Source organism: Polistes dominula, unplaced genomic scaffold (genome assembly GCF_049000335.1).
Source record: "Polistes dominula isolate Pdom_NZ unplaced genomic scaffold, Pdom_raw_medaka contig_49, whole genome shotgun sequence".
Classification (NCBI taxonomy): domain Eukaryota; kingdom Metazoa; phylum Arthropoda; class Insecta; order Hymenoptera; family Vespidae; genus Polistes; species Polistes dominula.
This window is the reverse complement of record NW_028300914.1, coordinates 3,573,209-3,592,042: the sequence shown is the minus strand read 5'-3', so window position 1 is coordinate 3,592,042 and position 18,834 is coordinate 3,573,209. Positions and strand designations below refer to the sequence as shown.

The 18,834-nt window shown below is 27.5% G+C and overlaps 2 protein-coding genes and 1 long non-coding RNA gene across 3 annotated transcripts; 2 read left to right on the top strand and 1 right to left on the bottom strand.

The window, feature by feature from the left end:
* The first annotated feature begins 43 nt into the window (after nt 1-43).
* On the top strand, nt 44-3,669 carry Marcal1 (SWI/SNF-related matrix-associated actin-dependent regulator of chromatin subfamily A-like protein 1). Its single transcript, XM_015325886.2, has 11 exons — nt 44-684; nt 775-890; nt 968-1,077; nt 1,161-1,295; nt 1,584-1,761; nt 1,850-2,013; nt 2,138-2,302; nt 2,376-2,525; nt 2,646-2,753; nt 2,828-3,002; nt 3,124-3,669. Exons 1-11 carry the CDS (start codon nt 288-290, stop codon nt 3,475-3,477), a joined length of 2,052 nt encoding a protein of 683 aa, XP_015181372.2. The 5' UTR covers nt 44-287; the 3' UTR covers nt 3,478-3,669.
* A 1,325-nt stretch (nt 3,670-4,994) lies between these two features.
* LOC107068995 (sterol O-acyltransferase 1) lies at nt 4,995-11,557 on the top strand. The gene is made up of 9 exons (XM_015325889.2): nt 4,995-5,228; nt 5,632-5,699; nt 5,847-5,974; nt 7,694-7,867; nt 8,164-8,312; nt 8,445-8,584; nt 10,302-10,465; nt 10,548-10,821; nt 10,933-11,557. The coding sequence occupies exons 1-9, from the start codon at nt 5,147-5,149 to the stop codon at nt 11,356-11,358; spliced, it is 1,605 nt and encodes a 534-aa protein (XP_015181375.2). The 5' UTR covers nt 4,995-5,146; the 3' UTR covers nt 11,359-11,557.
* Nucleotides 11,558-11,705: 148 nt separating this feature from the next.
* Nucleotides 11,706-17,636, bottom strand: LOC107068996 (uncharacterized). Its single transcript, XR_001476070.2, has 3 exons — nt 16,524-17,636; nt 16,280-16,367; nt 11,706-16,129 (listed from the first exon to the last, which is right to left on the bottom strand). It is a non-coding gene; the product is annotated as an uncharacterized LOC107068996 (long non-coding RNA).
* Between the last annotated feature and the right edge of the window lie 1,198 nt (nt 17,637-18,834).

Genomic DNA, 18,834 nt, shown 5'->3' with positions numbered 1-18,834 from the left:
ACTTACTAGGTTTTGCCCTATTTAACATAACTTGCATGGTAGTGTATTGAAGTTTCGCTTCTATATAACTATCATACAATTTTTTTGAAACAAATACGAGAAACAAAGACAAGTTTTAATAAATGTATAAACATAGTGATAGATCTTTATAAGGTTAAGTTATACAGTTGGTTAAAGTAAACATTAAAGAATTATTTAAACAATTATTAACATTTAAGCATCAACTTATCATATAATATTTAAATAAACAAAAAAATAATTATTATATTTCTGATAATTTTGTACAAATGGCAAACGTAAAAGATTATTCTAAGGAAGAAATAAAAAATAAACATTTGGAAGCATTGGAAAGAAAAAAAATTCAACAATTAAAACGCACTTCTGAATGTTCTGTTGCTTTTCCTGTACGTAAATCTCAATATACTCCATCTAATGCTATTAACTCAGCAGTCGCATTAAAACCAAATAATTCTAAGATTGGGCCTATACGGACATTTAATTCAGTTAACAAATATGCACCTAAGACGCCTGTAACACCTAAAGAACCTAAAAATTTTTTTGGTACTAACTCTGTTATAACAGTGAAATGTTATATGATTACTAATGACAAATTTGCGGTGGAAACGTCATCTTATTTATCATCTGTAATTGATGTATTTAAGACAATGAATAGTAGATCATATGGTAAGTTGTATGAAATCTTTGTATATACATTATATAGTATTTATATAAATTAACAATTATAAATAATAATAAAAAGCAATTATATTTTAGATTCAAGTAAAAAGACATGGAGTTTTCATCTGACAGATTATGAAAATTTAATAAGAAAGTTAATAGAATTAAAATCAAATCTTTCTATAATACAAATACCAGCATCTGTTATACGGGTATTAATTTTATTATAAATATACTTATTTAAAAAAAAAAATCAAATATGCGATATTAATTATATTTATATTTCTAGCTTTTCAAGCAAAATTACTCTTCATCCGATACAACACCTTCCATTAATTTGTTATCAATAGATGAAACATTAAGAAGTACGTTAATGCCTTTTCAAGAAGAAGGCATTCGGTAAATATTGTATAATATTTGTTTACAATTGTTATTTATAACGCATTTGTATTATGATATCACAAATATTTTTTATTTTTTAGTTATGGAATTTCAAAGAAAGGTCGTTGTATAATTGCTGATGATATGGGATTAGGAAAAACAATACAAGCATTGGGAATAGCATCCTTTTTTCAAGAAAGTTGGCCTTTGTTAATTGTAGCACCATCCACTGTTAGGTAAGATTATTAAATTTTAAGGTGTCTCAAAAGTCTATTTATTGAAGAGAAAAAATCAAAAAATCAATGGTTCATTAGTAGAATTATAATAATCTGTGTTTCATTTGAAGATATGAATCTCATAGTTATAGGTTCATACTTAAAAAAGTATGCCCCTATATCAAGTATAAGCCAAAACAATTTAGAATTTATTATCTCATTTAAGTGACTTTTGAGACATTCAGTATAATGATTGTAAAATAATTTTACTAAGTAAATATTACTTGTATTTATCTATAACTTTTGTAGATATCAGTGGTCCGAAGCTATTTTTAATTATTTACCATCTATACCTGCACATTATATTCATCAATTTACCAATGTCAAAGATTTTAATAATGATGTAAAAATTGTTATAGTATCCTATGATTTATTGGCAAGATCAGAAGAATTATTTAAAAGCCTTGGTTTTGGATTTGTCATTTTGGTGTGTAGTAGATTAATTATATTTAATACATACAGCATCGCAAGTTATATTATGATATATCAATTGAAATGCAAAAATAATTTTCTAGGATGAATCACACACTATAAAAAACAATAAGACTTTTAGATTTAAAGCTGTACAAAAAATTGCATCTAATTCAAAACATGTAGTTTTACTTAGTGGAACGCCAGCTTTGTCTCGTCCTATAGAATTATATACTCAGATTAACCTTGTAATTCCTAATTTTATGGGGTAAGTATCAAATTCAGATGTAATATAATAATAATAATAATAATATAAAATCAGATAAGTGATATTAATACTTTTAATATTAATATAATTTATATATACAGTTTTTACATAATGTTTCATTTAGATATCAAGAATATGGAATTCGATATTGTGCAGGAATTAAAAAAAACTTTGGCTGGGATTTTACTGGATCATCTAATATGCAAGAACTACAATTACTATTGAAGTTAACATGTATGATTAGACGATTAAAAGATGATGTGTTAAATCAATTACCATCAAAAATAAGGTGATTTGTATGCATAAGAGATGTATATTTATACTTATATTTATGGAAAAACTTAAAGATCAATGATTTTTAGGCAGGTCATTATACTGGATCCAGACATGATAAAACAAGATATAAAAAAACAGAAAGAGTTTGACAAGTCCATTCCGCATGACTTAAAAGATCATAGTGCACTTCTTCAGTATTATAATAAATCAAGTTTTTTAAAACTTAGAGCTATCCGGTAAAAACATTATTTATTATATTATGTTTGATATTTTTCATGTGTAATACCACATTATTTTTAAATATTTTTATTATAATATTTTTATTATAATATTTTTATTATAATATTTTTTCACAGTGATTATGTTACTCGAATATTCTCGAATAAACAAAAGTGTCTCATCTTTGCTCACCATAAACATGTTCTAGATGCAATATGTGAAGTAGCAAAAGAAATGGACATAGGGTAATTTTCAGTGACATTAAATTTTAATTATATTTCTTTACATTTATTTATATACATTACGAATTATTTAATAGATTTATAAGGATAGATGGAAGTGTAAATTCAAATAGAAGAACAGATGCGGTCAATAATTTTCAAAACGATAGCAATTGTTTGGCAGCTATTTTATCTATAACTGCTGCAAATTCTGGTATCACATTAACAGCTGCACGATTGGTAGTTTTTGCAGAATTATTTTGGAATCCTGGAGTACGTATTACATCTATTATATATACATATATTATCTATATATATATACATATATAGGTATATAATTTTATCTTTATAATTTATTATTTTTATGTTTTAATAAAGAATTTAAAAAATTTAGATTTTATTTCAAGCGGAAGACAGGGTACACAGAATTGGACAAAACGATAGTGTTATTATTCAATATTTAGTGGCAAAACAAACGGCTGATGATCATTTATGGTCATTATTAAGAAGTAAGATAAATACTCTGAACAAAGCTGGTCTTAATCAAAATGATTTAATGGAAAATACGAGAATGGACCAAACATTAGATTCTCATCAATTACGAATAGATAAATTTGTGGAAAAACATCAGAATAAATCATTAGAAATGAATGAACCTGAAAAGAAAGAAGAAACTTCTATCGATGATATTAAAGAATTGTTAAATTTTGATAACGAAGATCTACAAGACTGTGATTTTAATTTCTAAATAGAATATAAAATAATATTGACATTACACAATATTAGAATAATATTTTGAATACAATTAAAAACTTACAATAGAGATAAAATTAACTTTTTATTTATATCAGATTTATAATAAATTTATATTGATTATTGTATTTTCATATTAACGAAGCAGTATTATATTTTAATTTAATAAAGTGCTATACAATAATAATTTAATGTTAAGTTTTTTCTAACCTTATTTATATGTATATGAATTACAGTAAAATAGAAAAGCAATATACTGAGTTGATTTTTAAGTTTCTAATGGCAACAGTATGTTTATTGGTTTATTTCAATCGTATTTTTAATATGACCTTGCCAGAATATCCTTTCATGTATCATATTCGTACTCTGTATTATTTCCATTTGATAACAATTTTAAATAATAACATATTAGAAAAACTTATAGATCTGCAAAAGACGCAAGCATAATAAAATACTTAAAAATATTAAGTCATAAAAACTTTTAATTATGGTACGATGAAAATCTCAGCCGAGGTTGGTCAATTTTTCTAGCGAACATAAGTAATAACATTTCTAAAGGTATTTCATCAGATAAATCAAAAGGAACATTTTTAAATAATAATTTTCTTTGAAATTATTATTTTAATAGCGATCGAGAATACGCGAAAATGACCATCACAAAAGAGACGCATATTAAGTGATATTATATATCTTAAAAAGACCACACAATCTTCTTATACCGAGAGCATCGTTTCTTCGTTTAATTAGACAAGTTTTTATAGAATTATATTCTCGGATATAATAGGTATTTAATTTTACATTCATATTTCAAATATTTTAATTTAAATTTACAAGACCGATACAATAATATAGACAAAAGAAAAAGAAAAAATAAATAACGATATTTTTCCTTAACATTTTCAAAGAATACAGGTAATTGCATTAGAGGCATTGCAAGAGGCCTTAAAAATATAAATAGTACAATTTTTCGAAAATTCATTCTTGCTAACTAGTCATGCAAAGCGTGGTACACTTCAGTGGGAAGATATGATATTGAACCGACGATTAAGAGGTCGAACTGACATTATCAACAAATGAAAATAAAGTAATACTTATAATTGTTTATGAATTTCTGTCTAATTCATTATTTTTGCTTACATTATATAATATACGAGAAAAAATAATGATCTATTCGCGTTTAAAATTTTTTTGTTTGCTTCATCGTACGAAGGAATTAATTATTTACAATTTATTTATTATATTTAAATTTAATTTTAATCGTTATTAACAATTTCAAATGATTTTGCGCAATTTCCTAACACGAAGTGTTATTAAGAAATTAAAAAAAACCTAAACAATTTTCAAAATTTTAATGATAATAAATGTTTAGGGCAATTAACGTTAAAAATACAACGAAAACCAAGTAATAATACAAAATAAATATTTAGAATATGCGCACGATGGTAAATTTACTGTACGTCAGAAAGATTAATTCCCACCAATAGACTTTATAATAACGTACTAGAGGTAGAGTATATATATTTCGTTCGTTCGCTATCGTCGTGTGTGCTGCTTTGCTAAGAAAACGCTTCTGATACGTTCGTAAACTTTCGAAACTACTTTCGGTTAATCGTTCAAAGAACTTTTATTGTGTACTCGCATGAGTTAAGTTGTCATACAAGATTATGGAGGATGAGAAGAATGTAAAATTGAATCACCGAACAAGTGCAATAATGAACGGTTATTCAGAAGTTTCCGATTCTCGAGGTGAGTTTACATTTCAAGTGTATACAGGATGATTCACGAAACCTGACGTTTGCCTCCTGATTAAATTTAATTATATAGGAAACATTGTTTCATATAATATATATTTTAAAAGTTATTTTGGAAGGTCAAATTACATGATTCACCCTGTAAATATAACTATATAATGTTTACCTGAGTAAAGATACCAGATAATCTGCAGATATACTGCAAAAGTGTATATCATTATAATTCTTTAAATATGATTATTTTGAATATTTTGTAAAGTAATTAGTAAGACCTATTTTATGTTTACTTACTTTAAGTCATTTAAATATTAAATAATAATTATTCAAGGTATCAAAATTTGACAGAAAGAATTTAATGAATATTTCATTTTAAAAATCAACGGTTTTTTTTTTTATAGTTAACGAAGACAAAAAGAAAAAGATGATGGATGAAGCAATAGCTGCTGAAATACGAGTACGAATGCAAGTAAGATATTGTTAGTTGTTATTTCCTTAACGCGCACGGATTAGTTTTCAAATAAAATAATTTATTTGATTGTAAAAAGTATTAGAAGAAAATACGTGTGTATAGATATTTGTATTAAAGTTGTTTACATTATTTTTTTTTCCCGAGGAAATTTCGGAGAACATCGTTGGTCATGTTAATGAACGCGTTAATGATATGGTATCTGAGGTATTCAACAAATTTGACAGATCACAACAAATCTCGAATGATTTGAATAACAAATATTACGATAAAAGGTTAGTATTGCATTGTTATTACAAAATATGTCGTATTGTTTTGTATTATATATTAAAAAATATCTAACGTATTATCACACTTGTTCAAATTCCAATTTTTATCTCGAAGTATATATATATGTATACATAATATCAGAAAAAAAAATAAACTCGAGTGCGCTTGCACTCGGATAAAACGGTCACAGTTCAATTCAGTTTACTAGTTTTATTACGTTAATATTTGATAATTTTTCAAACAAATATACAAGAAATTACTTTATGCCATTTATATAGATGAATGAATGATTCCATAATCACAATATACATATGCGTTTAGATTTAGCATTATAAAATTAATGAATCTAATGATATGATTGAGTGTGACCCTGCTGTCTTGTTCTATATCTTTAAATGCCACTAATCTTATTTGTGCTGTATGCATCTACCATTCCCATACGTTCGATTGTGCATAGTACTACATCATATAAAATTTTCTTACCTGTATATTATTATCATTATAGTATTATGTGTATATAATAATTTTACATTTTATATATATTAAATTTTGTATATTTATTTTATAAACAATAAGTTTATTAATAATAATTATTTTTTATTATACTTGATGTCTGTAAATATGTATACGAAAAATGAATATTCGTATTATTCCAAAGTTTCGAAAGTTCATCGATCTCATTGTCAATTTATTTCTACGATATTTATAAATGAACGTAAAAGAATCATTGATATCGCACTTAATATACACTTTCATGCTCTCCCCAACGATTGTTTTATTAACGAAGATTTATTTTATTATTAGATATAGTACTGTTCGTCTGTTTCTCTTACTTATTCTCAAAGACAGAGTTATTGTCCAGATTAGGAGTCGTCTCGTCGGTTCGAAATTGATAATAGTAACACATGATCATAGGCGTACGTTAAGATTTGAGTACGGAATGTTTATTCTCCTTTTCATTTCTTTACGTAATTGAAACAAATACGATGATATTGATGAAAATTATTCGAATCATTTTAATAAGAAATATTTTTCCAGATCTACCAGTTCAAATAAGGTCAATCATCATAATTTTATTTATTTAATTAAATTAATAATTGCATCATTATCGTCATATATAATCTAATATGTTTAGAGATAGTCAAATTCATTTATTAGCACAAAGTACTTTTGAAAATTATCATTTTATATAAATCTCTAGTTACAGTATTGTTAAAAAAAAAAAGATAAATCCATGATTTAATCACTTCAAATATTTGGCAAACTAAAATTTCTAATTTTTTAATTCGATTAAAGAATTTTTGAGATACCCTATATTTAACTTAACACTTAGCCGACCGAACACCCCACAGAGACCTCTACAGTTTCCACCGCGCTCGGGAAAGCCAAACTGCGCTCTCCACCGCGCATTTTTCTGAAGTAGTGTTTTAGAAATTAATTTTATGGTTGGCAAAGACTTCATCGGAAATCCCGAAAATAAAGAGCCGTAATAATGAGCAATAAAAGATTTCAAAAATTGATGCATTTTATTATATGTTGTATCCTATATAAATAAGCTCTATAGAGAAAGAAGCGTTCCTCAGATGAAAAGGGTAGATCTACCCGAGCGGTCGGCTAAGTGTTAATATATTTATATTTTTTAAATTCATTTAAACTATGTCATTAACTTGACGAGGAAATCATGTTTTTATTTGATCATAAAAACTCTTTTTTTTTGTTCGCAGAAAATTATCTAAAGAAAGTATTTTACCGGAGAAACAATTTTTAGAAAGAAATTCATTACTTACTGATCTTTTTAATACCAATGAGCATGTAAAGACAGTATATAATATATTTTTAACGATTCTAATATTACTTTTTATGAATACTATTACATACGACATTGTGAATGATGAATCGTAAGTATGATTATTTATAGTTTTATTTCATTGAATATCGAGGAAAAAATATGTGTGAGGGTTGATAAGTTTTGAGCCTAACATAAGAACACAATTATTTTTTATATTATTCGACGTACTTTCAATACTATTGGAAAAGAATAGGATCACAATTTTTCAACCCACTATCATATATACAATGCGAATTTATTTATATAAATAAAAAAAGAGTAAACAATATAGTAAGTTTTAATCGACTAGTACATCAATTTTTATCTTCTCTTTTTTTTTCTTTTGGGGGGTGGGGATATTTTTAGAATAAATGCTGGGATTAATACCATAAGATATTCTTTTGGAAAGTTATCAAGCGTCCTCTACATTTGGGTCTTAATGAAATTAAGCACGATTGGAATTTACATTCCTTTCTACATCTGGTCGCACAAACGTCTCGATTTTTTGCCTTCATGTAAAAAATACATGGTTCTTTTTTATTTTTCTTCTTCTTAAAAAAAAAAAAAAATATTTAAAAAATAACAAAACCAAAAAATAGAATTCCTTTCCAAACGATATTTACAATTTACGATATTATTTAACGTAGCACTTACCTTGAAAATATGGGACTACGGATGGCTTACAGGATATGTGTTATATCTGATTATTTTCATCATCCTACCGGCTAAAGCTGTAATTGATGAATGGCTACCTATCGCCTCAAGCACTATAATACTTTTAGAACAGGTAAATTTATTTTAGAAGTAAACATGTATATATGATCGTCCCGTTACTAAACATCTTTATGATTAGAATTATTTAAATGCAAATTTATTTAAATATATACAAGTTATATACAGGGTGGGTACAAAAAAGTATTAAACTATTTATGTAAAAAAATTATTACTTTCGAAGATATTTTAATTTTTATGTCTATTTACAAAAGAGGTTCAATGTGGCGACCATTTGCATCAGAACACTTCCTGAATCGAGAAATTAATGACTCATTAACGTTTCTTAATGTATCTGATGTTATTTTCTTGCATTCATTGACGATACGATCCTCATATCGGCCATTGTAGTCGGAGGCTCAGCGTAATATTATACGCCAATAGATTTCTTCAACGAAATACTCCATCACGTCGTACCTTTGATAATATTTTTAAAAAATTTCACCAGACAAAAACCAGAAGAAAACGAAATTGTAGTGTTAGCCGCAGTTACGATAAATCCATCCGCTAGCTCTCACGAAATCGAAAGACCAGCTGGAATTAGCCGCAAAAGTATTTTACGCATACTGATAAAGCACAAACATCATTTATGTCATGCATCAAAGGTTCAAGAACTGATCTCAAATGACTGTTATCAATGTTTAGAATTTTGTAATTGGGTTCTCAATCAAATAGACAACTTTTTCAGCAATGTTATGTTCACGGATGAAGCAACGTTTACGAAAAATGGATCAATGAATTCAAGAAATGCCCATTATTGGTCAACGGAAAATCCTCATTGGTTTAGACAAATGGATAATCAACATCGATGGAGTGTAAATGTTTAGATGGGCATACTCGGCGATAAACTTATTGGTCCATACTTTATCGAAGGATCACTTACCGGACCAAAATATGCAAATTTTTTATCAAACACTCTATGGACATTTTTAGACGATTTACCAATGTATACACGACATGTAGATACAACAGGATGGTTGCCCTGCTCATTATTCAAGAATAGCAAGGGATACATTAAATCAAATGTTCCCAAATCGTTGGATAGGACGGAGTGGGCCCATTCATTTTCCGGCTAGATCACCAGTTCTAACGCTCCTCGACTTTTTCTTATGGGGCTACTTAAAAAATAAAGTTTACGCCGAATCTCCGACTACAATGGCCGATATGAGGGATCGTATCGTCAATGAATGCAAGAAAATAACATCAGATACATTAAGAAACGTTAATGAGTCATTAATTTCTCGATTCAGGAAGTGTTCTGATGCAAATGGTCGCCACATTGAACCTCTTTTGTAAATAGACATAAAAATTAAAATATCTTCTAAAGTAATAATTTTTTTTACATAAATAGGTTAATACTTTTTTGTAAATAATACGAAAGAGCATCAGATGATGCAATAAAAAATATATGATTCCGTTTAAAAAAACATTAATGACGTTCATATGTCCTTTACACGTCCACCTACAAAAAAAAGTAACATCAGTATAAACCCCTTTCAAAGCCATTCAACTCCATGTGAAACATTGTCTGCTACGCGTAATAATAATAACGTAAACCTAGATGGTAAAATGTGATGACCCATCCTGTATAAATATAAATTTTTGGTATGAATACATTTAAGAACATATATTTGAAAAGGTGATTAAAAATCAAATTTTTAAATATATCGATACACGACCTAGAAAACATAGTTCTTAGAATTAACATTTTGATTGATTTTGTTGTCAAATAGGTTCGTATGCTAATGAAATCTTACGCTTTTATAAGAAGTACGACGCCACAATTTCTTAAATACAAAGCTCACACGGATACGAAAAAACCAGAACTACCGGATGTTTCGAAATATTTGTATTTCTTATTCGCACCGACGTTAATCTACAGAGATCATTATCCAAGGTAAGTTCATTGAATTAATTCGAGAGTTATAATTTTTTAATAATAACAATAATAATAATTACATTTGTAAATTATATTCTAGGACAAAATATATTAGATGGAAATTTGTTCTCTGGCATTATTTGGAAGTTTTGTTAATTATTTTTTACATAGCCTTCCTATACGAAAGTTTTGTTAAGCCAATATATAAAAAACATGGAACGAAACCTATGAAAAAGGAAGAAATTTTTTACAATATAATAAACCTATCCTTGCCTGGAATTCTTTTCTTTCTTTGTGGATTTTATTGTCTTTTACATGCTTGGTTAAATGCTTGCGCTGAAATACTACGTTTTGCGGATCGATTGTTTTACAAAGTAAAAAAACAAAGGATTTTTTCACTTTTTCTTTTTCACTTTTTCTTTTTGTATAAAATTAATTTATAATCGTTAGCATTATCGCATGATTTATATGTATTTTCTTTCTAGGATTGGTGGAACTCATCTTCTTATAGCGTCTATTACAGGACCTGGAATGTGGTTGTACACGATTGGCTTTACGCTTATGTATACAAAGATGTGTTTGAGATTTTAACGAATCAAAATAGAATTATTGCAACTTCCTCCGTATTTATTTTATCCGCATTAGCTCACGAATATATAATGTACTTTGTTTTTAAATTTTTCTGCCCAGCAATGCTATTTATGTTTGGTTTTGTTGGCTTTCCTTTAACATTTGTTACACGAAAAGTAGGCAATACATTTTTATGGTTTTCCCTTATCTTGGGTAATGGTATAATATGGGGTATGTATGTTATAGAATATTTTGGAAGAAAAAACTGTGTTTCGCATCCTGATAAATTCTTAGATTTCATTTTACCGACCATTTTTTATTGCAATCCTAGATCTGAATAGTTAATAAATAAGATAAACAATTAAAATATCGAAATTTGATGAATAGCTTGCGACAATCTATTTTCTTATAAAATACATGTTGTTGGAACATAGGTGTATTTTGATGGTGCTAGAAAGAACTAACAAAATTGTAAAGGATATATTTATATTGATTTATATATGTTATCTATGCCAATATAAATATAATATTAAAAACTGCCATTTTATGTAGAAATGTTTCTATCTTTTTTTTTTAGTATATAAAACTGTGTGTGCCTTCAGAAATGTATTTACAGATATATTTTAAAGAGTAGTCATTTAAGGCGTTCAAATGGAGAAGAATCAAAAAGGTTTGTTGTTAAGTTTAACGAAGATCACCTGTAACAAAAAGAAAACTATATTAATCATACAATCAACTTATGCAATAGCCTGACATATAAATCGTCCAACTTGCAGATGCACTTTTTAATTTACATTACAATTTATTTTTATCAAATATCCATTTATTGTTGCAATGAAATTAAATTGAAACGCGTGATTTTAGATTTACAGAAAATAAAAAAAATAAAAATGTAAAAGTACAAGTATTAAGTTACTACAAAATAATAATATCTATTATTTATTATGAAATACTTTTAAGCTGCATTATATAGAAAATTAATAAAAAATACGATCACAGTTAAAAATCTTAAAGACAAAAAAAGAAAAGAGAGATTAGTTTAACATTCAAAAAACGATAATTAGGCTTTAAAATTTAAAAATAATGAAATTTAAATTTTTTGACTCGAACTAACTAAACACATATGCATTTTTTTGACGATTTAGACACAAATTTGGAGTCCCAAGGAGATGGAATGGTTCATTATCTCCAATTACAACTACAAATTAATGACGAGCAAAAAAGTAATATAATAAAATATAAAATATGACTAAAGAACCATTCTCGAAAGATTCAAACATGATGTTGAACCTTTGAAAATAATTCAGTAGCCAGTAGTTGCCCTCTTCAGCCACAATTAAGTGGGGGCCTCTTCGGCATTAAGCCTCTTCTTTCTTCATTCTATGAAAACTGCATTTGGACATTTCCTACTTGCAAGCAAGATAAGATCTTTCATACTAATTTTGCAAGTGAACTCGTATTTTGTTATGATTCTAATTCTTACTTATTCAAAAATTATTTTACATTTCGCGTTCATTTTTCTAACTCGTGGACCATCAATGAACTTAGAGTTCATTGATCATACACGAGAACATTTAATCGAATGTCCAAGCTGATAATAATTTCCCTCGATGACCTAATAACACTTCGCACTTTTAACGTCGAGTAATAAAATCGAATTGAAATAAATAGTGCAATAAATGAAATGCATTTTCTTGCAATACCTTCATTTCATTAATTCGTTATATTTAATTAAATCAAATATTTCTAGCTGTAAGACGAGATCGCGATAGTGCGTAGTGTTAATCCTGAAATACTTAAAACTAAGTATCAAATGCATCAAAGAATTTGCGAATTTGATTCGACTCTATCTCGTTCGAAATGAAATCGAAGTAGAAATGAATCTTTCAAATGTTTGCAAATACCTTTGAATCATGATACATAATAAAGATCACAGAGTAGTTACAAAATAAATTACCAATCAAGCATAATGGAATGAAATGATAAGATTTTGTAACAATTCTGTATAAATCAGGAGGCGGAATTTCCACTCCGGAGTGGAAGCAAGAAAACCAATGCCTTTCCTGGATCCTACCTACTTAAAATTAAAGTTTTCACATTCATTCAGAGAAGTATTCTACCTGCCTGCCTATTATCCATATTTTTACCCATTTTAAGAAAAACCATACATACCCACCCACTCACTCCACGGTTCTCACACATACCACCAGGGTGCAAAAGCCTAAACTAGAGAGCATGCCCCGGGGCACCTCCGACACCCTAGTTCAACCACGTTTTATAAACTTATATGCTAATGGGTATACGTACGTTTTGCTGTAATCGACTGCCAAGGCTAATGATTATTGCATAAAAAACTAAAGCAAAAATACAAGTATACACTAGTATATATGTATGCATACTAGTAATATACAAGTATATCAAAGTTTCCACAAATATATGCAGTAACTCTACTATGCAAACGATTATCAAAAAAATGAGAAATATTTAATATATATATATAAGAATGAAGATAGATATGTAGAAGTAATGCTTTAAGTATTTAATGATGTATTAAATGAATAAAAAAATATCGCGTAACGATGTACAATACATACTACCTAATACGCACACACAGGTGTAACGTACATCGTGCAATCACTAGCACAATAACAGCCGCCAATAGGGGAAAAAACTAAAACTAAACCCACGCTAACTGTTTCTCACCCATACGTGTAACACCTGGGCACACGCATAGATGAGAACGCAGAAAGTATGGGGGGAGAAACGGGAGATTAGTATATTAGAAGCTGAAAATCCTGATCTAAAAAATATGATTAACACATATATAAATATATCAAAAGATTTTAATAAAAATTCATCTAAACGGGTTAAGGACTCTACAAGTCATTTGGTGAATAATGACTTAAACAAGCGAATGAAAAAAAAAGTTACCCCATATGAAACAATCATAGTTTCGAGGTAAAGATGTATTAAAAGACTCTACAATGATGATGGATATTTTTTGCAAACCTCGGACGATTCTTTCACTAAATGGCTGTTCTAATGAAAGAACTGGGCTTTGAGCCACCACTTAATTGCCAGAATCTATCCGTCGCGAATGAGTTTGTCTTCTTGCTCATTTATTTAAAATATTAAAGTATTGATATATCAAAATTAATTTCGATTACATAAACTATGTACAAAGCAATGCATGTAAGACATTTATTACATGCTTTTAACACGTAATAAAGAAGAGAGTGCATTTATTAATTGTATTTTTAATTAAATGAATTTAACCGATGAGACAAGAAAACCTATCCTGAACTAATAATAAAACATACAATAAAATATACAATTTTTATGAGTAACTCCTAAAAAGGAATTACTCATGTGCTCGTCAATAATTTATTTAGATAATTACAACCAGTAACTCGTGCCGATTTGGACCTTTCATCCTCGGCATGATTGAGCACTGGAGGGACTTTAAATACAAACTCACGGTTTAAGAAGTTCTGCGATGGCTCCAAAACACTCCTACTTCGCAGCAAGTATTGTAGTCTGACGATGGAAGACGATACTCGATTTGCCATTGAAAAAGATCCATCGAAGAATTCATTCAACATCTTTGAAAGGAAGAGAATTCATGGTTATATCTGTAAAATAAAATAGACAAAACGATAAGTTATCTGGAATATTACCAGAAATCTAGTTAAAATCAAATCAAATAAAATGTAAATACAAATGAATACTTACAGTGCATTCCAAGAAGATGCAGCCCTATTGCACCATGGTGATGCACCTCGCGTGAATCTAAAAACGCGATTTAAACGAAAATAAGAAACTATAGATGAGTTTCTTATCGCGAAACCGATATTTTATTATACGACGAACAACACTGACTCTAATTTGCGTTTAATATTAATTTATTACTCGCCCGATCACTGATTCTAAACTGCACTCATTCAAAGATTGCATTGCTCGCAGTCAAATGCAAGAACAAAAATTTCACTCCCGGTCACTTCACATGGGCCATTCGTGCACGATTGCAATCTGAAACTGAAATAAAAAATAATACTATTAATATCATTACTATTACAGAAAATCATTAAAATTTTCAAAGAATTATTTAATAAAAAAATATACTCACTTTAAATCTTTATTGATGAATACACGATGGGTCACCTACCCTTACGGATGACGATGAGCACATGTTTAAACCGAATAAAAGAAACTTGCGAGTTTCTAAACCGAGCAAACGAAACTTTAATATACGACGATCAACACTGAATCTACTTGTCGACTTTTTTATATTTTATTTTAACACGATGCAACACACGATAACCTCATTGCCTACGCGCTCGATTGCAATGATTTTCTGAAACATAACAAGAAAAAGAACAATCAATATCATTGTTACAATAAAAATCCATTGAAATTATTATAGAAATGTTTGATAGTAAAATATACTTACTTTTAGTCTTCGTTGATGACTGCAGGATGGGTATCCTACCCTTAGGATGACGATGTATAAAATAAAATTAAATAAAAAGTCTGAAAAGCTGAAACATACTAAAGATTATATTACAATATAACCTGTAAATCATTCTGAAGGCAGGGCACACATTAAAAATATTTTATCAAAAATATTCAATGGTAAATAGAAAGAAATAATTTAATAATCTATGAGAGTTGACATAATTAATTGTTAAAGTTATTAAATATTTGTGAAATTGATCAAAGTATGCAACTATTTGCTTGCAATATTACATATCAAGTATGTAATGTTAGTATAAATATTAATTAAAAATCTTTAAAGTTGTCTAAATAAAACAGTAATTGTATCAGCAAACTCAATAAAGAGTAACATAAAAAATAAACCAGTTTTTATAGCATTCTATGCAATGTGAAAAACTTTTTAAATTATTAAAATCAAAACGATAACGTTAGAAATAAAATTATTAAATAACTTAATACATCTCATTTTCGTTTATGTTGTCTCGTTGAAGGATAGAAGACGAATACGAGGTACGTTAGTATGTAACCTTGGTAGAGGAGATCTCGGGAGTGTCGAATGCTCGGCTATTATACCTATGTTATCGGCTGTTTACGTTTTGTCGTCGGCTCGAGAAATTCCTGGAAATAAAAATACATATTTATAATAACCTATATGTCGAGTGTATTGTTTTCTTATTCTTCCTATCTCCCTCTCACTCCTTCTCTCTCACTCTTTCTGCAGTATTTCTATATGCTTATATGCTTATACTTAAACAAAATAATGCTCACCTCGCCGTATATGGAGAAGATAAAAAAACTTGCCACAAGGTAAAAAAGGTTAGTGAATTCGTATTTTAACTCTCCCATGCTCAGAAAGCTAAAAAAAAGTAAAATATGAAAAAACTCACGTATAAAAATCTTGTATGTAGTATTTGGTATATAACATTTATTATATAGTATTTCATTGTGTATAACATTATATATCATTTGATAATAGGAAGGTATAATTTAGAAAATTATTTGAAACAATTACCTGAAATTAACGGGATAACAAAATCTGCTACAACAAATATACAGATGACAGATTAAAAAATTCGAAAGATTCGCCATATTGATGTGTATAAAACATGCGCGTAAGACTGGCGCGAAAATACTGCATGCGCGAAAATGATGCGCAGTATATCTTCTTTCCATCTATAATAAAGAAATATTTTTGAATGATTAAAAATACGATATAGGAACATAAAATTGTCAAAATATACTCAAAAAATCAAAATTGATCCTTATATTCTTTATATATTATAATAGGAAGGTGTAAACCTTACAAAATATATTTTAATTACCTGATCTTAACGAGACGATTACACTCCGATGTGTTAAATAAATTAAAAATCATTTCTATTTTTCTAATAAATGTACACGTAACTTATAAATAAACGAAGATCATTCTACATGAATTTTTATGCTATAAGATATTCTCTTTATTCTTTTCATTATTTTTAAAATAATTATAAGTAACAAGTAACAATTTAATTTGTAATCGAAAAATGAAACATACTTTTATAAAATATCAAAATTATTTTCTATTTAATGTACGTTAAAACATATGAAATGTTTAAACCAATGTATATGCATAGAAACAATTTGAAATGTAATTAGAGTATATTAGAATAATAAAATAATTGTTAATTAAAGAATGAGTTTGCTTATTTTTATTTAAAAGCTCATTACATATAATCTATGTACCTTTTCCTCGAGATTCACCTTTTGACTGAGACATAATTCTCTATGAAAATACTTTTTTCCAATGTTGTTTAGGTTATTTTTCAAATGTTGCCTATTTATGCAACGCAAATAATATTCAAAATAAACAGCAATTCAGAGTATAAATCTATAATTTTTACACTATTTTCATTATACACAATACTTTACACACATTACATGTAAACAATATAAAAATAATAAATAAAATAAAAAAAGAATGCAGAATGTAAACATTATCTCATTGCATTAGAGAAAATAATCATGTAGAAGAGAAACTTTTTCAAAGAAATTTGTAAAACAATTGCAACAATAAATAGATATTTGATAAAAATAAATTGTAATGTAAATTAAAAAGTGCATCTGCAAGTTGGACGATTTATATGTCAGGCTATTGCATAAGTTGATTGTATGATTAATATAGTTTTCTTTTTGTTACAGGTGATCTTCGTTGAACTTAACAACAAACCTTTTTGATTCTCCTCCTCCTTTTTTGAATATATATAAATGCATTTCTCAAGGCACACATATAAACGCTAAATATAAAATATATATATTTAAAAGTTCATAATAAATATAACATTGAATATTTACACAGGTTTACAAAAGATTTTAAATATCTTTGTTAATTAAATGTTTAATTTATTAACATATTTGTTTCAGGATTTAAGACTAAAATAGATCTACTAGCTTTTTTTATTTTTTAAATATGTATGACGGGCATATCAAAAGGATGTGATTTTATTTTGGTTGTTGAAAATTTTGAATATTTGAAAAATTTATAATTTTTTTATGGTTTTCCAAATCATCGCCTGCGATTGTACGTCACAATCAATAAGCAACACAATTGGTTACAATCAATCCATGTATGTAATAATATTGTTATGTACAATTTATATAAATGCTCGTTAAAAATTGTGTAAATGGTTAGTCAAAATATTCTAAATGCATGAATATACTTTACTTATATCATAAATATACGATTCAGTAAAAAGAACATACATAGAATATATATATATATTTATAAAAAGATATGTATAAAAATTATAATAAGATGAAATTAAATGATCGATTTAATACGATCACGAACGATATGTAAAATTATTGACAAATCTACTTATTCAATTATGATAATAGATGAAACTATTATATTGTTTCTAATGTGTAATCTTATTTTACATGTAAATATTGGATTCATATACACATATATTATCATATACACTTATTAGAACCACAGTTATATCATTCAATGGCACGAGTAATATCTCCTTTTTTGATAATAACGTTATACATTATATATATATGAAAAAAAAGCATCAATATCATTAACTTTGGTATATTTTTCTGTATACGAAATTTAAATGAAATTTCGTTTATTATTTATTCTTGATCATTGTTTAATTTGCAATTTGTTTGCACAGTTACATCGGTTCACTTACTCTGACTAGAAGCACACTTATACAGATGTTATAAAGTTCATATGTGTATATGTATATGTAAATTTATTACGTAAAACAATTTGGATCGTGTAACTGTGCTTTGAAAACGTGTATCGAATTTTGTTTGACCTTTTTATTCAACGT